Source organism: Orbicella faveolata, unplaced genomic scaffold (genome assembly GCF_042242905.1).
Source record: "Orbicella faveolata isolate gen_17 unplaced genomic scaffold, um_ofav_v1 contig_26, whole genome shotgun sequence".
NCBI classification, from domain to species: domain Eukaryota; kingdom Metazoa; phylum Cnidaria; class Anthozoa; order Scleractinia; family Merulinidae; genus Orbicella; species Orbicella faveolata.
The window spans coordinates 3,807,739-3,828,551 of record NW_028301554.1 but is presented as its reverse complement, the minus strand read 5'-3'; the positions used below and the strand labels follow the sequence as shown (position 1 = coordinate 3,828,551).

Sequence of the window (20,813 nt, the reverse complement as noted above, 5' to 3'; positions counted from 1 at the left end):
TGGATTTTAAAACAGTTGAGCAAATAGGAAAAGTAGGTTTTAACTACACAAAAATAATCTACCGTTCAGTGTTATCACAGTTCTGTTTTTGATCAAAAACTGCTATAACACATTTTACAGTGAATTTCTAACGGAGCAACATGTTTTTGAATTGCAAGGACACGAAATTGCCGGTTTTCACGCGACGCATACATATTCCAAGATTAAAAATTTCCTATCCTTCTGAGGTTTTAGTTTCATCAGATATAAGACCCTCTCAAGAACTTGACATTTTACAACGTTTGCGAGAGCGTCTGGTGTGTTCTTTTTACACTTTTTTGTGTTTCTTTTGTGTTTTGTGTTTTTGTGTGTGTTTCTTTTTACACTTTTATTAATCCTAGAACTTATTATAGTTCGCCGAAAAGTTGTAGTCTCATTAAGGCATCTTTTTAAAACATTTAGTGTACACCTAGTGAATTTACATCAGCTTCATATCAGCTTTACACAGCAGTAAGATTATCTCTTTATGTAGAACTTATCTACCAGCACATTATATACTATGTCACGCATTTTTTTTTTTCGCTGTGTACTTTTCATTGCCACTCAATTCTGCACCTCACTGAGTCTGTCTTCCAAATTCCTGCGATAATTCATCTCTCGCTCCGTCATCTCGTCAGCCCCTTCGGGGCGTCCCAATCTTTTCAGAACATTTGCTATTATGTTCAGCGTGACAACTGTGTCCTCTTGGACGCCTCCATTGTCTTCCTGAATTTCAAGCGCCTTATCAAGCTCCTTCAAAGCCGGATGCAATTCTTCCTACATGATATAAACGAGGCTTAGATGAGGGGGGGGGGGGGGGGGGGGTGAATAGGGGTATGCAAATCCGCCGATCCGTGCCTTTTTTTTTTCGCCAAATCCGTCGATCCGTCAATATTTCTGTTCAAATCCGAAACCATAATTACATCCGGAAAGGTAAATGTGGATGCCATTGTTACTAGTAATTTCGCACAAGTAGTAAAGAAGGCAACATGCTTGATGACTATAACACAGTACAATTCCAGTAACAGTCTCACACCTGAGTTTAAATGAGCTTTGTTCGAAAAAAGAAATAATTTGGAAGAACTCATTAACATACCGACCAAGGCTGAAGAAAGATTTATGATCCAAATTTCGTTTAGGACCCAAGATCCGAACATCAAGACAGGCCAATCCGGAATCCGCGCCAAAATTCACAGCTGATCCACGATCCACTGTGTTTTCAATAACTGCGAATCCACTCGATTTACAGCAAAAATCCACAATCCGTGCGCTTTTTAAGGCCAAATCCGTCGATCCCATAACCTATTCACCCCTTTCCTGCAAGATCTTCGATTCATAACCATTTCCAGGTTTGGGTGATCATACATACACACATACATACACACACACATACATACACACACACACACACACATACATACATACATACATACATACATACATACATACATACATACATACATACATACATACATACATACATACATACATACATACGTTTATTTGATAAGTAGGTTTAAAATAAGCAACTGTACAGCTGATGTGGACCTACCACTACTAAATCTAAATAAGAGAAACAGAAATTTACAATACAATTGTCATAAAGCTAAAATAATATATACAATAACGATAAAAAGAGTAACCAAATAATTTAAAAATACCTAAATTCAGGGTTCTTATTATAATTTACAGAGCATTCCTTTTGGAAACTGATGTCTCTGACATAGGTCTTGATCGATTTTATCTTCCTTTTAAAAGAAAGAGGGTTTTCAAGCTGTTTTTAAGAGTCAGGTAAAGAGTTCCAGGCGATTGCAGCTCTGTGTTTAAATGAACGACGGCCCTGTTCAGTTCTTGGCCTAGATACGACAGCATTTAACGATTTCCTAAGACTATAAGAAGAAGCGTTTTTAACAACTAGACTATTAACATCATCTAAACCTAGATTATAAAAAGCTCTATGCGTTAAATTTAGAATACGAGAACAATAAAAATATTTTAATGGCATCCAATTTGCATTTATAAGTACTGTTTCGTCTTCCATGTCTCTTGGTAGTTTATGGATAAGTCTTGCTGCTCTGAGGTGGATTAGTTCTAGATCTTTCATCAAATAATCTGAGCAAGAGCCCCACACAGCCATACCATATAAGACGCTTGGGATGATTGTTTTGTAATAAATTGTTTCTAGTGTGGCTTTTGGTAAAAAGCTTATGCGTCTTAACATTTCCTGAAACTTTGCATGTGACTTTATGAATTCAGTCGAAAGACCATGATCCAAGTGAACACATGCCTGTGCCCCGTGACAATCCTTTTAAATTTACTTTAAGCTTCCCCTCCGTAAAATGGTACGAAAGGCCCTGGGTCCTGGATTTGTTGCCCAACGTTGGTCAGCGACGCATACCACGGGCTCCAAAAAGGACGTGAAAATTCGAAGTTCTCATCGCTTGTAGAATGAGCCTTAATAATAACGTGTTTTGTCGTCCGAATACTTAGATATCTCCGAGCACAACACATAAATATGGGTAAACTTAATGTATCGATGCTGCGGTACCTTTCCTCAGAGGAATTCAGAGTTCTTACGGCGGTAAGTGTGAAATTTAGGTCGCTACGTATCGCCTGGCCGCCAGCACATGGCTTTAGCTGTTTTTAGCAAAAGCTCCGTTCTAAACTATACAGCTCAGATTATTTTCGTTTTGTATTGTAACGACATTTTCTATTCTTCTAGTTGATCTGACCTGCGAACCTGTATTCTGATATATGGCGAAAAAACAAAACAAATCAAAACAAAACAAAATCAAAAGGCTATATAAATTAAAGCGGATTTAAAGAAGAGCGTAGAAGTGGTGGGAGGGGGGGGGGGGGGGGGAAATGGTGTGTGATTTCGTTTCAAGAAAATTGAACAAAATTTACCCGTCACAAATACTTTAGGCAACGTTAGCAATTTTGTAAATTTTTTTCCTTAAATTTAGGAATCACACATGTCTTTTACGTCAATGAAATTGCTGTTCACGCGTCAAATGGGGGTATCAAACACTAATTTTTGCTGTCATCACGTGTCACACATATAAAACCCTTTGCCAACCATCAAGAACGACACTCCTGTAGAAGTCTTACAGTTTTTCATAAACATTTTTAGGTTGAAATGGGTATGAAAAACCATGAGCTGGTGCCTACACCTCTTGTAGCTTCAATAGCTGACCTTAAACATGGCGGCTCTCATAAGATCCTTCGTGAACTCTCAAAACACAAGTTAGTGTGTTATGAGAAGTCTGGACGAGGTGAGATGATTATAATAATATCAGTCAGTCTGTCAGTCAGTCTGTCAGTCAGTCAGTCTGTTGGTCAGTCTGTCAGTCTGTCAGTCAGTCTGTCAGTCTGTCAGTCAGTCAGTCTGTCAGTCAGTCAGTCTGTCAGTCAGTCAGTTTGTTTGTCAGTTGGTCCATCAGTCAGTTGGTCAGTCAGTCCGTGATTAGGTGAATCAGTCAGTCAGTCAGATGATGGTTCAGTTCGTTTGTCCATCTGCATGTCTCTCCATCTCTCCATGCAACCATCTGTCGATCCGTCCCTTCATTAGTCAGTCAATTATTCATTTATGTTGATGTAACCAGGTGTTTATTCTTGAACAAATTACAAGAGTTGTTTATTATTGTTACTGTATTACTACATGTAACAACCAAGATATAAACACAGAGATAGAGAAAGTGGTGGAGAAATTAGTTTTTTATTCAACATATTGCTGTAATGTGCAAAGGTGGTCAGAAACGCCTATGCATGGAATAAATAAAAGTTATCCTGTGAGTACTTATTTTGCCATCAGCATCTTCCAAGGTGCTGCATGACCAGTTCATCTCACTGTAAAGGTTCATCTTGTTGATAATTTGTGGTACAATAAAGCAGCTATCCTGCTAAATATTGCAGTGTATTATCTGGTTTTAGCAATCTTAGATTTTTTTTATTCCTTGTTTGCTTAGTATCAGACAATGTTTATCGCTTGTGATGATTGGTTTGCTAGCTCGTCTGTGTCCTTTGTCATTGGCCAGAGTGATTACTTTCTGTGCTTTTGATTTGAAAACTGCTCTAATTTCCCTTATGCTGGCTTTTATCTGCATTTAACATTTGTATCAACTGATTTCCTGTTCATCACTCATGTACATGTAGTTGAAGGTTACAGACTTACCTTCAGTGGATATGATTACCTGGCACTGAAGGCGTTGACTACGAGAGGAAGTGTTCAGTCAGTTGGGAATCAGATTGGTGTCGGCAAGGAGTCTGGTGAGTGTGTTATTTGTTTTGCAAGTAAACTTCTGTTTTAAGAAATCTTCCAAGCCCAACTGTCTAATAGCAGCTGAATGTAGTTGTGGCATTGTGGTCTTGTTCACTCCATTTTTCGTGCATTCAGACATTAATTTAATACCAAGTGTCCATTTACCTTAAGCAGTTCTTGTTCAGAGGAGCCTCTAATGGTACAAAATCAATTTCTATCTTCAGTACTTTACAATGACCTAATAGTTAGTACCCAACTTAGATCAGAGAACATTCCTCGACTGCATAGCTGAGATTTTTTTGTCATTTTGTGTTGCCCTTACATGTTCACTCTTTTAATGGATCTGATCTGCAAACCTGCCTTTCTGATGTATGGCAGAAAAAAGCCTAAAAGCATGGCAAATTCAAAGAACTACACTCCTGTAGGTACTTGGGCGTAATGACATGTAATCATGAGAAATAACTGAAGTCTTACTTATTCAACCTGGATTGAGTGAGCGGGTTCAAGCCCTAGCTGGGGTCACTGCATTGCGATCTTGGGCAAGACACTCAACTCTTACAGTGCCTCTCTCCTGCCAGGTAATGGGTACCACGGAATATAATGCTGGGGGTAACCCTGCTATGGCTTACTGTAGCTAGCATCCGATTCAGGGCAGACTAGAAATACTCCTACAGCTGTGGTCACCTCATGCTACAGAACCCAGTATGAGCTCCAGCAATATGGCTCACTTGCCAAGTTAAACCCATTTGAACGTACATGTATATATACTATTGTCATAGCGTCATGTAGTCGTACTCACCATCACTGAAAACAAAAAACTGAACAGATACAGATTTTGTGACAAACTGACAATAATTATTGTTCAACACTGCAAGTAAATATTATTATAGTGACTCCATTTTTCTTCTCGAGGTCATAAAATGTTGATCTCTATTAGAAAGACTTCAGTTTTAGTAATTACATTGTACAATATTATAATACCACACGTGAAAGCTGCATGCATACATATGTGTACACAAAACAGGCGACCATTGAAAAAGTGCTGGAATTTCCACATACATGTACTTATATCCATATGTCATTATTTTAATTTCAGGGTAATTATATCAATTTACTCTCAGCTTCCTACTTGCAGATATCTATATTATTGCTGATGAAGAAGAAACCCAACATGCCCTCAAATTACACAGGTCTGTGTTGCCGAACTTTTTTAGAATAATCCTCCTCCAGACAAAATCTTACAGCACTGCTTTTGTTATTATTATTATTTGAAATACTAAAATAATATACATGTACATGTACATGTACAGTAATAATGCATTTTCCATGAATAATTTAAAAAGATAAATGAAGACATTAATAAATATTTAAATCAACAATGACTTAGATAAACATATACAGGCAAAAACTAACGATAGACAAATCCGACGTTTCGGCGACATCTTGGCGCCATTGTCAAGGGAAACTAATTAAATATGCGATGTTACTCATTAAACAATTACGACCGTGTTTAAGTGTACAATCAGACTCAGTTTGCGCTAAAGTCTTTGTCTAACTTATGCAAATTAGAAACTCTGAACTCTTAGTTACTCTTGAAATCGCATATTTAATTAGTTTCCCTTGACAATGGCGCCAAGATGTCGCCGAAACGTCGGATTTGTCTATCGTTAGTTTTTGCCTGTATATGTTAATAAATATTTAAGCAGGAAAATTAATGTAAGTAAAGTTACATGACATTTCGACGACTTCATGTCATCATGGTCGATAAAACATGTACAGTGTAACTTATTAATATTAAATATGTAACTTATTAATATATCATTTAAAAATCATTACGTATCAATAATAATATTATATAACATATATTTTTGTTAAATGTAATCATAAGATTTCTGTATTAAAATTTTTCAATAGGCTTGGACGGACATCTTTTCGTAAGCTCAAGCAGAAGCGAGATTACCTGAAGCATCGTAAGAATGTCTCATGGTTGTATCTTTCACGTCTGGCAGCTGTTAAAGAATATGCTTACATGAAGGTCTGTTTGATCATCAATGAGATTTTTTATTTTAGAAATGTGATTTTATGTACATTGGACTTCTGGCTTTTGAACCTCCACGGGAAACAAAAATTGGTGTCATTGAAAAATCGGATAGTTCAAAATATTGGAGGTAAAGTTACAGCATTACAAAATTACAGGGAAACAACTTTTGGGTCAAAGTATCGGGAGGTTCAAAAAAATCAATGGTTAAGGTTTGAGAAATTGGCATTACTTTATATGTTTTCTCAGAAATCAAGGCCACTACTCAGCCAACCAAAAATTACTTTTTTTTTTATCATTTTGATGTTCTTAAATCCACCTAATATGTACCTGTAAAATGGACACAAACAAAATTTCTTCATATTAAGATTTTAATGAATGTTTCCATTTTATTTTATAGTTTACTTTCTCAGACTTAAATATAAGATCTTCCACTTTACTTGGTGACCTTGCTGGGATTCTCTGGAGCAAAGGCATTCTAAGCAACTAGCAATAATTATTATACAGTTTACGGCTCTCCATAATCTTTCTCCGACTAGTTTGAATACATCCAGTCTTCACTCATATAATCTAAGAAATTCAAAATGCAACATTTTCATTCCTAGACCACAAACTGAAGCAGGCAAAAGAAGTTTTCAATATTGTGGTTCTGTTCTCTGGAACAGCTTGCCTTTGAGTGCTACGATACAGCCCACTCTTGGCTCTTTCAAATCATTGACATAATTATGATTAAATTTAACGAAAGCTAATAACTATATATTAGGATAGTTTTTTAAAAATAGTTTTTAGTTTAATTCTGTAAAGATAAGTAATTATTAAGTTACTTTAGATAATTTAATTAGTTAAGTTTGCAAAGCTTGATGGAAGAAGAGCACGTTACGTGAATTGATACCGTGGATAAATAAAGAATACCTACGTACCATATTTTCAATTTCTTAAACACAAAATACAGTGAGAGAAATTGTATTATGTAAGAGCAAAACACTACTTCCACAAATACAGGTTTCCTTGACAAATACATCGTAGTTCTACATGTACATGTGGTATAACTTTACAAGTGATGTTAAGATCTTTTTTGTTATTTCCAGGCTCTTCATGACAATGGTTATCCTGTCCCAAAGCCAATTGACTTCAACCGTCATGCCGTAGTCATGGAACTTGTGGATGGACACCCACTGTAAGTTTTGACCAGCACTGCAGCTGTACAATGTTTGTATATACATGTATGGGCAATTTGTTTTGCTGTGGTTGTTGAACTGAACTGTAAAACAGGATTAGCTCTGAAATTATGTTGATCAAGTCAATGGTCATAAAAGCTGGCTTGTATGATTTAGACAATAATTATACTGTATACCTTTTTAGGAGAAAACTGCATTTAAGAGATTTCTTCTCTTACAAATTTAACTCTTTTGAAGTAGGGTGGCAGAATTTTAAGGTGAGAGGAATTAGATGGGGGTTCCAAAAAGACTACAGGTTCTGTGCGCCTCCCTTCCGCCTCCCCCTGAGGGTTCTCTTTATGAATGTGGCATTTCAGAGTTCCTTACACGTACATGAAAGAGTATTGAAAAATAATAGACCCGGAGTACATATATCTAGTACTGTAGTAGATGATATGAAAGCACACCAATGCTAATACTGTTGGTTGCTATTTGTCACAAGGTGTCAAGTTCATGATGTGGCTGACCCATCGGCATTATACAGTGAGTTGATGGAGTTAATTGTACGACTTGGAAGTTATGGACTGATTCACTGTGATTTCAACGAGTTCAATCTCATTATCAATGACAGTGATAAGGTGACGGTTATCGACTTTCCACAAATGGTCTCAATTTCCCATCCCAATGCACAGTGGTGAGTTACTCTTTTCTCTGGCATTTTAACAATTTCTCATCTTGTTAATTAATTTGTTGTCTGTTGGCTTTTTCTTCGTTGTAACAGAGGCTGAATTGCATCTCTTCTGTCACAGAATTTGATGTGCTCAAGTATTTTTTGTATTTTATTGTACAACTGCAGCACATATGATCCAAATAGTGCACAAAATGAGCATACAGCGACATTGCATACACTGTAGCTAGTTATTTGTATGTACACAGTATAAAACCTGCTGGTCAGATTGGTACAGCTCACACAAAACTGTTGCACTCTCCCTCTATCACAGATAAATTTATTGACTTCAGCAATTGGATAACAAATTTCATACTAGATGTTTTGATGTGTCATATCGCAGTATATTTTTACTTTGTTTGTATTTTGACTCACCTTACAAGCTCAACAAAATATTGCACACTACGTCTAAAAATATACTGTGATTCCTCATTTGGACAAGGCATGATGTCCTCCGCCCTCTTTGGTCCGGTTTTGGACCAAGTTGTTTCACTTATTTCCAACTGAAATTTCTGAAATTTTAGGCATGTGATGGAAAGCACCCCTTGTAAAATGCAGAGAAGAAATTACTTTCTCTTGACCAACATTGAGATATTGTTGCAAGTATATTTGGAATACTGCAGAAGGCTGGGGGGGAGGGGGGGGGGGGGGCAGGGGAAAGAGGTGTGGTGTTAGAAGGGAGGTCAAACCCAGATGTAGAGAATGGTGATTGTAGAGAACCTCATCACTCTCTCAATAGCTCTCCCTTAACCTAACATTTCATTGAGAGAGAAAAGTGATAATTTACAGTTTAAAATTATCGAATGGCATTTGACAGGAAAATATGTTCGTAGACCATTAAGATTCGTTATGGTCCCATATATAACACGATAGTTCCTCACGAGAGAATTATCAACATCAAATTTCTCCTTGTAATTTTAATATATTGTTAAACAGACAGGTGATGAGAGCAGCAAAACTCATCAGCTGCAATAGGTGATGTGTTATTGATGTTCTGCCAAATTCTCAGAACTAATTAGCCTGTCCACAGACGGTTTGTTCTTGCGAGTTTTTTTCGTCAAGCGAGCGTGAAAGCGAGCGCACAGCGCGAAACACAAGGGAAACTACACTCCGTTACGTTTTAGCCCCGGGGAGGGGCTAGTTCAGCTGAATTTTGCTACCCTATACTAGAGTAAACGCCCCAAATCCCCCCATCTATCGACACTGTTGAGACTGATTTGCGTAAATTTAAACTTGCCGATTTAATTTTTTTATATTTTTGAGTGGCAATTCCTGGTTTCCTTAGTGTAGATAAAATCTTCAACCAACTAGTCAGTTTTGTGAAAATTATACCCTATTCTAGACCCAAACGCTCTGATTTATATACCCTATCCTAGAGTAAACTGCTTGAAAACCGTACCCTTCACAGCGGCACATACCTATATATCCCATATATGGCAGTGACGCCCCCCCCCCCCGGAGGGTTTAGCGCGGATGTGCCACGCGCTAAGTTACTATTTCGCTAAACTTGCGATATCGACGAACTCAAGACAAAATAGAGGGTCTATGGAAGAACTGATATCAAATGAATTGTTGGGCAATCATTGAAGAGAATTTTAAAAAACAAGATTGTTGATCACGCCGACACAAAACGTATAATAAGCAACAGCTACATGTATTTTTATGTCTCGTTTTGTCTTCAAGGTATTTTGACAGAGATGTACAGTGTATTAGGGACTTTTTTCTTCGGCGATTTTCTTATGAGAGTGAACTCTATCCTCGGTTTGCAGATGTAAAGTGAGTATGATTAAACAACTGTGGATGTAGCCGTGATGAAACAGTGGGTCAATTTTAGGCAGTTTTAGCACTGACCAACTAGGATAACAATATGTAATGGATTAAAACTGTAGAAGAACTCAAACGAAACGTAGAAAAGCCTAAAAGAGGTGTGCATGGGCAAAATTGGAGAAGATGAAAACGTGGCGATTCAATAGCTAACATGTGTAAATTGAATTGATCGGCATCTTATTTATTTATTTATTTATTTATTTATTTATTTATTTATTTATTTATTTATTTTCACTGCTAGTTAGTAACATGTAAAGGCCCTATGTTTTCTCTGGTTACCACAGAAGCCATTTAAAAATTATTATAGTTTAGCTGCCAGAACAGATTTAAGCTACTAACGATACACTGTTTCAGTGCTGGCGTCGAAAACAAGCTGTAAGACCTTAGACCGTATTTTCTTTCCGTTATCAGTCTCAAAGCGTTTTTTTTTTTTTTTTTTTTTTTTGCTTACTTATATCTGTATTTCCTGTACAAAGGCTCATATTTATTTTCCAATAGACGGCTTCACAACTTGGATGTCGAAGTTGCGGCCAGCGGTTTCACAAGGGACATGTCGGACTCATTCGATGAGGTACATATTTGGAACATGCACGTACACTAACCTAGAACAGGAGGAGAGGGGAGGGGAGGGAAAGGGAGACTGTCACCTTGCAAGGTGACTTCTGAGGGTGTAATGCTAGCTTGGCGTTGAGCTCTTAAAGAAGTACCTTCCTCGGCTATAAACATGCATCGATTGAATCAAGCTATTAAAATAAATACCGTTCTTACAAAGTTGTTTTGGACTTGTTTCTCGTTGTTAGTTAAGATATGTGAAATAATACGCATATTCACTACGGGAAAAATCTACGAAGGAATACATTTTTTGCGACTAACTCAAGGATTACGAACATTCCTTGATTTCAGTCAAGCACAGAAGCTTATTGCTTACGTTTTTCTCGAGAGAATGTTGTATACCGTGGGTTGCAAGCTTCTCCACGCGGAGAATAAACGGGTCTTCGGTTGGGGGTGGGGGGGGGGGGGAGTATTTTTTACCCTTCCCTATCTAATCCCTGTGCCTGGGCGGAGACCAGGGGTGTGTGAAAGGAGGATCGATTGCATTTGTGCATGTGTTATTTGTGGCAGGCTGCAGCTGACTTTAAGGCTTCAGCAGATAGCAGCAAAGATCATGATGACGATGAAGAAACAGATCAGTCACAGGCTCCGGAAATGAAACAAGACGACAGTGAAGAAGAAGACGGGCACGACGGTAAGTGTACGAATAATTACGTCTTGTCGCCTCACACTGCAGTAACAGCCCTTTACGAGACATTAGTTTTGGCGACAGTTACATTATTTAGGTGTTGGTAGTTGCGAGTCCATGTAAACGAACGATGAAATTTCAATGAAGCGCCAGAGGTTTGCCGTTTTCTTTGATCCACTTCAGCACGTATGAAATACAACAAATTCACTTTAGAAAATGATTGTAAATCTTAAATAACTTCACTCGTGGCAGATCATAGAACTTACGCATTTGAAGACTCGCTCGTTCTTTCAGGACATTACTGGTTAACTATTAGATTATGAGCTCGAGATTTCTATCGCGTGATAGTTGACGAGGTGCAGCCCGAGTCAACTATCACGCACAGAAATCGAGAGCGAATAATCTAATTGTTGTAGTATAAATCTACTAGTCGTGCAAAACTTTCCCCAAGTCCTTGTCACATGCACTACGAAAACTTAAAGAAGCGGCCGCCATTTGTGTTAACAACCGTACAATGCTGGGCTACTCACTGTCTACAACAGAATTGATAGAGAGTAGCGTAGCCAGTTAGAGAACGACATTCGTGATAGAAGGCTACTAGATTTATACTCGAATGGAATCGAGTACTTGCTACGAACAGAAGTAATTTCCAGGTGAATTCTGTCGTGTTAAGATTTACCTTAAATTTATGAGAATGACAATAGACGCTTACATTTCATTTTCACAAGATAACCCAGAGGAAACCCACAGTCCAGAGCGCGACCTCTCAGATGAACAACAACAAATAGAGGAAGAGATGGAGGGCAGCGAAAACAACCCTGATCAGCAACCGAGCGAGGACTGGGAACTGGAAGAACTAAGCAATCAAAATAAACTTCACAGGCCTTATCGTGACACAAAGAGTCGCGTGACCGGAAAGAACGTGGAGGATGACGTTACTAGTCAATCAAGCTCTGTGACTACGTCATCAATAGACTCGCGAGAGATTAGAACTAGAGTGAAAAAGAGTTTGGATAAGAAGCAAAGAGACATGCGCAGGAGAAAGCGAGGTGAAGCGTCTGCCGTGACGCGGTCAAGGCGGGAAAACAGAGACGCTGTGAAGCACGGCGCGCAGTCTTGGCACGACGGCTGGTGATTGGCTGAGACACTGAAAAGTTGCTTTGGCTTCGCGTTTGCTAAGATCTTCAGGGTGCTTTTTGCCTCCATTGACGAATTCATGGTTTGGGAAAGGCAAAAAGAAATGAGATAATCTAAGTACATTGAGCTGGACAGTTTAAAATACTTCTCAAATGATACAGTTTACATTTGCAACATTCGCAACCGTTTCATGTGGCAAATTTCGCCACATTGCTCTTGACATATACAATGTGTTCCTCCCGCATAAATTTGCCACGTAGTCTACTTGGCACAATCAATATCAATTTGTAATATACTTTTCAAATATTCCAACACTAATCTGGTGGAGTCAATTTGACTTTCTACAGATTTATAATCTTGATAGATCTGGAACGTTCGACTTAAACAACTATCCATCTGTTTTGGATCGATTCTATTGATGTCATTTTTCCTTAACTCCCAGTAGTAACCTCAGTTATCTTTTATTTTTAACGAGTGAAAGCGTAGCTACAGGGAGTTATAGCAGTTAGCTGGGGAAGAAATAATCCACTCGCTCGTTCAGTCGATGGGTTATAAACCTTTTTTGGTGATAATTCTGCTGACCTGGGTATTTCGCGAGAGGGGCGACGTTTACTTGACCATTGTGAACAGTTTCTTTTTATTTACTTATTTTGCAAACAAAACTGTCATCCTGAAAAAGAGAAATAAACGCCGTGTCGTTATGTTAAAACGCGTTACAGGAAATGCTTCCTTAAGAAAAAAACCCGCTACCTAAAGACAAATTTTAATGTTCGGGGCAACCAAGATGGCCGCCGCTTTTCAGTCTTAAAATGTAAAAGCATCAGCACAAACAAGCATCGTTCGAACTTTATTAAATATCACGTGTGAGGCTCTGTCCCATACCCTACACAGTCAATATTTACATTGGCAAAATTGCATGAACCCTTCAAATAAATAGCCCTATCAAACAAGGACTCTACCTCGTTTCCACGGTCTAACGAGAGACCCTGGGAACAAGATTGAGTGAAACCCAGTACCAAAAAAATATCCATTTCCACACTTTACTTCTCTCGTGATTTTGTACTAGATTGTCCCCAATATTGCCTTGATCGCATCCACGTTGAATTTTTAGCTGTGAAAAGGCAGATTAATGCTGTGTGGCAACATAATCATTTTAAGAACAGAAAACTAAGAGTTGGAAATATATTAATTATGAAAACTTTGCAATTCTCTTTTTTTTTTCTATAAACTATATAAAAAATCTGCAGCTTCTGACAGTAATTTCAAAACTTGTGGGGATTTTAAAAAAGCTAAAAACATTGCAAACATAGAAAAGAAATTTGCATTGAATTTTGGCAATGTTTCACTTATCTTTCCAGCCGTTACTAGGGGACGGTCATGCAAACACTCGTAACGATAAGAAACGTTGCGTGACAGCCCAGATAACGGCTGCAAAGGAAATTGCTTTGTCGGTTGACAGTAAATTTAAAAAAGGTTTTGGGCAGGTTCAGTAACGTAACGATAGTACCATTGAGATAATTTTGGATTCAGAATTATCCCTTCAGCGTCAAACAGTTTACAGAAACAACCCTGACAAGTTTTTGTTCAAATCACTGAGCATGTCAGGCGAGCAGACATCCGCTGGTCACTGGTAATGAGTTGACATGATACCCTTTCTTTCTGACACCCAATCAGGAGCTATGATGAAATAGCCTCGATTCCTAGAGTTGGTGTTGGTGAAAAATGAGTTATCGTGCACGTAGTCGTAGTCTTGATAAGCTGGGTTGTACGTTGGGTCAATACGGGGACGTAACAGGTGACTAAGAGTTGCCTCACCCAAACCATGAGATCCATACCTGAGACAAGAAAAGAAATCCGTTATCATCTAACAGTTGAGGTCGATTGTCGCGCGCGCTGAAAAAAGATCAGGTGCACTGAGGCCAAGTGGATTCAACACGACGCAAAAATTCACGTACTTTGGACACTATTGAAAACAGACTTTCCGGGATAATTCAAATGATGGTAGCTTTGGGGAGGGCGCTGATATTAGGAACGGAGCGCTCATCCTTTTCTGTTTTCGACATAAACATCGTAAGGTGATAAAACACTAAATAAACACCAACAGAGATTGGAATTCAGTAACTGTTACGGTAGGAGTTCGCTCAGTCATACCACCTGTGCTGTTTATAAATTCCAAGTCAGTCTGTTTAATGTTACGTCCTGATGAGATAGAAAACTACGTAATCCATCATGATTGTAATCGCATAAATATGTCTGACAAGCTTGTTTTCTTTAGGGAGTTTTTGGAAGAGAGCACTTATTGAAATGGGTTCGCTTATTGAAAAGGTACATACTCAAGTGGGACCGCCAGAAGCCCATGGGAAGTGCCTAACAGAGTGGGGCCCTTATTGGAGGGGACTGAATGGGATAATTACGGTAATAGAAAATGTCATCAACGTATATAACTTACTTGTTGAGGTGCTCCAGTAGTCTCTTCACTCTTAAATAATCACAAAATTCACATTTCCCCTCCGTGTGATTAAAGTGATGCGAGTGCACATGCTCAGTGACTTGATTCTCAGTTGCCTCTCCAACTTTATCTTCATCTCTGAAGAAGAGAGAAACAAGCGAAATTAACCGGTTTTTTGAAAACTACCCAACCTTGTCATCTCTTCCCACCCTACCGGAACGAAAGAAGGGCGAAAAGATGAGAGATCTTGGAACGAGGGTGAAAATTACCTAAATCGAAAATCTTACTCGTCCCAAGGCATCAGCGATTTTTTTTCCCGAGGGACGACTGAGTACGAATCCGAGTCGAATGTAGTAAAACGTGAATTGATGAATGCCGTCCTAAACTATGACTACTGGTTCTTAACTCTTTTTTCTAAAACACGGAGTGACCACAAATACTGCTACTCGCAGAACCGCGAAACCACTCATTTAAAAGCAATGCATTGTACCAAGAGATCATGGTCAGATTATAGTCTCTTGATTCTTCCTACCTTATTGATCCAACAGACTTTGGACGCGGCGGGAGCGATGGTCGCTCCGTGGTCCTTTGCGAGCGTGCACTCTTAGCACGTTGCTGGTAATACAGTTCTTTTGAAAACTGAGGTCTCAATGTTTTCTTCTCTTCGGGTCTCGGTGCTGCGGGCCTTGTCGGTACAGGACTCGAATTTGCCTTTGATAGCGTATCCATGAAGTTGTATACCACTGCTTTTTCTGCAAAGAAGTATGCGAATGAGAATTAACCAAGTCTACTTCACGGCTGTTAAATCGGTTGTCACGGAACGTTTCTCCCCACAAAGGGAAGAAGCGTTGTGTGCCTGACTCAAATAAGGGTTCTATTAGGTCAGTTAATAAATGTTTCACGTTATCATTTAGTCTCGTACCCAGATCCCACGACCCCCTAGACCGGCGGTAGGGAAACGACCGCTGATGTAGGGGAACGCGGGTTCTGGGCACTAGATGGTTGCCTCTGAAAAACATAACATTTTCTTGCATGAATGAGAACTTACCATATTCATTTGAAGATCTTAGCCAGTTATTTACACCAGGCAGAACTGGAGGCTTCTTCCTGGTCTGAAAGAAACAACGCAAAAAAAGAAAAAATCATTTATCGTCAAAACTGACTTTTGCTGCTACGTAGTTAGAATGTCGACAGTTAAGTCTTTATGACAGAGTACATGAAAGAACTAGTGAGCTAAATTACAAACGCTTTAAATCGAGGAAGAGGTCAAGTTTATTCCCCCACGGCAAATCTTTTATAACCATTTATGACAGTAAAGAAGTTTTTTTTCTTTCATTCTCCCGTAGATCTATCGCGTTTACTTGTCCCTCGACGGAAACTTGACTTGCGGGGAAGAACCGCTCGCGTATTTAAAGTGACTTGGGCAAATGTATTTCTCACCTCTTGTCTTGCAGGCCTGTTATGGAGCTCAATCTTTTGTCCGGCCAGACCATAAAGGCGATCTTACAAAAGAAAAGAAGTACAGTTGATGCTGTAAATCTGATATAGGGCATTCATGTGTTGTCTATTGATGGTTCAAAAACAACCTAGATATAAGTAACCTAACCAATTTAAACAATCGCCGGGGCTGCAAACAAAGTAAATTTTTCCCGCGCTTTTCGCTTTTTTCGTGCATCGAATTCTGATTGGTTGGTTTAACTTGTTTTTTTATCGCGTCAGGCTGAAGGAACTGCGGCCTTTGTCTAATTCCACTACTTGGTCGCTCTGGAAATTAGCCTCTTCCAGGCGTTCAGTTAGTTGGGGTGCAGCGCGAAAAACAGCGCGCGATAAAATAAAAACAGCGCGGCGAGAGGAAGCGAAAGAACGCCTGCGGGCAAACTTAACAAAAGGTTCCCTTGCCGCGCTTTTATTTTTTATTTTCTCGCGCGCCGTTTTTCCCGCTTCGCCCCAGCACTTCACCTGGAAGAGGCTATCTGGAAATTCGAGGGTCTACACAAGGTTTAACATAGCTTTCTAATCCTTAGAGCCATCATACCAACCTCGATTTCGTTTCGTAGATGTAACTTCTCCGTGCCAGGCTTCCTCTACAAGTTCTAGTGTAGGCTGAATAAATTTTTGCAGCAATGCCTTTTCCGAGTGGGTGGCTGTTGAAAAATAAGAGAGTTTTAGGCCTCGTCCACACCACGCGGGAGGAATTTGAAAACGGAGGTTTCACTCTGACAACGTATCAAATGTTTTTCTTCCACATGCAGTACGCCGGAGGAATTTTAAAACGCTGCAATCACCGGTCATTTTGGATTTGTGTTTGAGGAAACCTCGGTCAGGGAAATCACATGGCTGTCGTGACTACATCGTTTTCGAAAAGCTCCGTTTTCAAAATGTTTTTCGATCACGGCGAAAACGAAAAGCCGGCGTTTTCAAATTCCTCCGTTTTGAAGAGCGTTTTCGAAAAGCTCCGTTTTCACGACGGATAAGTGTAAACTGTAGGCCTAACCGTAGAAATAAAGGTGCGTTTTTAAATTTCTCTGGCCTGGTGTGGACGCTGCCTTAATTAATGCATCAAATAGTTGATTAGGTATCCTTTTCTGAGGAAAACAAAGACAGACTCCCAGATATATTTTCTCATACTCATTCTATCATGGATAAATAAATTTTTACTGGTGGTAGCCATCTAGCCTAGCAGACATTTCTTTTTATTTTCCAGCCGGAGAGATCGAACAAGCGAGCAAGAGTCCTCATCTCCAGTCTCTTGACTTCAGTTTCCCGTTGGTTTCAGCTGCGCGCATCACAGTTCAACTCGCAAGTTTTTCGGGCTGTATTTTGTACCTGCTTATTTCAGGTATTTTGTATTTTCTTCGGGTGGCAATATCAGGAATTTTGTTTGCAAAAGAACCAGTTTGTGTCATTTACACAAAGAATACTACCTGCGATATTTATTAATCGAAAATTCCTTTGTTATAAATTCCTGGGTCACCCGGAAAGACATTCAAAACGAAAACTAACCAAATTTCCGAGGTCAAAGTTTCTTGTATCCTCTTGAAACCTTCTTTTGAACAAAAGGTTTAAGGAAAATGCAAGCAAACAATAAGATTGCAAAAGCTTCGCAGCTTGGTGCGGCAAGCGCACAGTGGACCGGGATTAGCACTTTTATTCCACTAACTCTTTACATTTAACTTTGCCATTGTCTTTAACACACAAACTATTGTTGCTAACCTGATCTGGAGGTAAACCTTATAGGGCTTTACAGAACTGTGTGTGAAAATGTTTCTTACACGACAATACATTCAAATGAGTAGGGTAAGACGAGTTTTAGCTTTTTACGATAATCAAAGAATATTAAAGTCGTATATAAGCCTTGTAACAAAGCAAATTCCAGTTTCGCGTGTATTAAACGTAAATCTCTTCCCGTTGTGACCTTCGTTTACGCAGGATGCCATGCCGTTTTCGTGATAGGGACGTTCTCAATGCGTTTTAAAATACTTATTTTATACACTGCACGTACACCTCCAACGCCAAAAGTGACTTAAAATACCTGTAGTTCTTGAATCATCAGGCGTTGTAATTTCAACATTCGGTCGAAAATCTCGTGGCTTGTCGGTGTTCACGGTTGACAATGCTCTCTCAAAATCTTCTTTAAAGTTCAGATAATTGCCGGTTTGGTTTGCCCGCATCGTCTTTCTGTCGGGTTTCTGAAAATGAAAAAGCGATATTCCACCCAGTGATATTATTACTTGTCAATAACGCTACCAAGTAAATAACTTGGCAGGCGGTAAGTTGAGCAAAATGCCCCGGCGCTTGATAATGCAAAAAGCCATTCGAAGTCGCCACGTTGCGTGAGTTTTGGAATTTTAAAGTCCATCGACATAGCGCTTTTAAAATTTTAGAGCAAAGAAAACGAGGAATAACTCGCTATGACAAACCTTTGGTACTGGCGGATGGTGCCGGCTGCCATTAAATCCGCGAGCCTTTTGGAGATGAAGTTGAAACCCCGGCCTCTTACTTGAGTAGTCAGTGGTATAGATCGATTTTCCCATGGTGTGTTTCTCGGGGAGCAAATTCGGTGGCAGTTGAACCCATTGAGGCATCTTCACCGCATTAAATTTTATCTCAAGGCAGTGCGTTCACTTCAAGCCAACAGTAACTGTAATTAACTTAATTTCTTATCTGTCTATGTTCACGGAAGATTGCCGCTATCTTGCTTATTGCTACAAGCTCTCTTCAGACGTACATGTAAACGAAAGGAGTCGTCATGGGGAAGCCGGCACCTTAGCGGTGATTGGCTGTCGCGATAATACTTAGTACTCATTAACTAATTAGTTCTTTTGCGGTTGATTGTTGATATTTACATATTCGATGTCAATTTCATGTCGCTTTTATCGCGCATTGTTCCGTGACTGCCTTCGGTTCAAGGCTACAGAAAGGCCACAAATGGCGCAAGAGCTCAAATCATATTTGCTTGAAAAAATATTTTTGCCGAAGTAAAACTGAGTTTTAAATTTGTAGAGATCTTGACTAAATACTGGCGGCTAAAAAAAGTGTTTATTTATGTCAAAAGTCTAATGAAGGAGGCTGTTTACTCCTCCGAGAATAACACTTGGGCTGTTCGGTGGCTTAGAGATAATAAAAGTCAGTTAATAATATTGGACACCTTCAAATCCAGCTGTCACGCCAGGGCCATCTGTTTCTGTCGAGTGAAGATGAAACATGAAAGCCAACCATTGACCAAGGATCGAGGGATTCCTTCGGTTTTAACATACGCAAATTTTTTATTTTCTTTTCTCAGTCCGGTTAGTTTACTTGCGCAGGTATGGAACATCCGAACCGTAGATTCCCTTGTTCTGACTTCAAGTAATTAAGTGCCTTGTGCAATCCACCCCATTCGCAGCTCTCACATATTAGTACTGACTGTAGCCTGGTCCAGGCAGGGAAAAACAAGAAAACACTTGCCTGAAAAGACTGAACAAGAAATCCGCCTTTTTAGCGCTCGAGCTATAGACTCTTGATTCGCTGCCGATCAGAGTGTTCTTTGTCGTCTCTCTGAGAAAATAGTCAGAAAATACAATGGTAGGATAAAAGACCGGGATAAAAGTCTGGGGGATAAAAGCCCGGCGGATAAGACATGCGCGCGATCATATCCGTACCCTACGGCTGGAGACTGAAACTCACCTTCCCCCCAGTCTCCGAGCTGCCTCGTGCCTTACGTCAGAAATAGAGAATGAAATGAGATTGTTCTTTTGGCTGGTTCCTGTTATTGAGACTAATATAAAAAGGATGTAAACACTTATGTATGTTTGCTACTCAACCAAAGCTGAGGGATGAGCCCCGGTGTGACGGGAAATAAATGTACACCGGAAATCCTGGATGTGTGAATAGAGGAACTACATTTTAGCCAGTAGGGGAACACAAACGTTATTCATCTTGTGATCCAGCCGCTATTTTGAGACAGCTAGCATAAAACTTAAGCGATATCAGACACTAAATAGTTTAATAAGGACTTTTTGGCTAGCTTATTATATTAACAATTATTCGCCGAAGGCGAAGTGAACATCGGGTGAATGCTTACCGAGACGAAGTCGAGGTAATTATTCACCAATGTTCACTAAACCTGAGGAAATTACACTAAATGTTTTTAATTTTTTTTACTGAAAAGACCAGTGAAAAGGCAAAGATTTTAGTCAAGTTGATGCTGTCGTATTTAATCGTGCTCGTAATTTCAACTACGCATTCGTCTGCCAGCTGATTTTGAAATCACTCACCAGATTACTATTACTCCGATTCCCTCGGCCTAATTACTATTACAAATAATTGTACCAATTAATTCTAATCTTAAACGAATACTAGCACAATCAAAAATAAAAAATAATTGAAATACATACCCAGACCAAAGTTCGCAGAAGTAACTAACTAACTCGACTACGGGACTTTCCCGCGCCCGTCCGCACCCGACGACTTATATGGA

General features: G+C 39.3%; 2 protein-coding genes and 1 pseudogene across 4 annotated transcripts; 1 reads left to right on the top strand and 2 right to left on the bottom strand.

The window, feature by feature from the left end:
- Window positions 1–1,603: 1,603 nt before the first annotated feature.
- LOC149107712 (uncharacterized) lies at window positions 1,604–2,271 on the bottom strand (annotated as a pseudogene).
- A 150-nt stretch (window positions 2,272–2,421) lies between these two features.
- LOC110045326 (uncharacterized) lies at window positions 2,422–13,291 on the top strand. The gene is made up of 11 exons (XM_020750926.2): window positions 2,422–2,599; window positions 3,152–3,293; window positions 4,174–4,287; window positions 5,415–5,469; window positions 6,194–6,314; window positions 7,406–7,494; window positions 7,977–8,168; window positions 9,885–9,977; window positions 10,527–10,599; window positions 11,151–11,274; window positions 11,997–13,291. Exons 1-11 carry the CDS (start codon window positions 2,534–2,536, stop codon window positions 12,401–12,403), a joined length of 1,476 nt encoding a protein of 491 aa, XP_020606585.2. The 5' UTR covers window positions 2,422–2,533; the 3' UTR covers window positions 12,404–13,291.
- LOC110045325 (uncharacterized) lies at window positions 13,240–20,806 on the bottom strand. Of its 3 annotated transcripts, none has more exons than XM_089295416.1 (9): window positions 20,731–20,806; window positions 19,503–19,891; window positions 18,387–18,543; window positions 16,894–16,998; window positions 16,295–16,356; window positions 15,903–15,966; window positions 15,387–15,606; window positions 14,855–14,992; window positions 13,240–14,240 (listed from the first exon to the last, which is right to left on the bottom strand). In XM_089295416.1, exons 3-9 carry the CDS (start codon window positions 18,523–18,525, stop codon window positions 14,030–14,032), a joined length of 939 nt encoding a protein of 312 aa, XP_089151542.1. In that variant the 5' UTR covers window positions 18,526–18,543; window positions 19,503–19,891; window positions 20,731–20,806; the 3' UTR covers window positions 13,240–14,029. The 3 variants fall into 3 exon arrangements, with proteins under 3 accessions (XP_089151542.1, XP_089151543.1, XP_089151541.1); XM_089295417.1 differs by having other exon boundaries at window positions 19,503–19,810; window positions 20,731–20,803; XM_089295415.1 differs by lacking the exons at window positions 19,503–19,891; window positions 20,731–20,806 and adding an exon at window positions 18,775–19,462.
- Window positions 20,807–20,813: the final 7 nt, after the last annotated feature.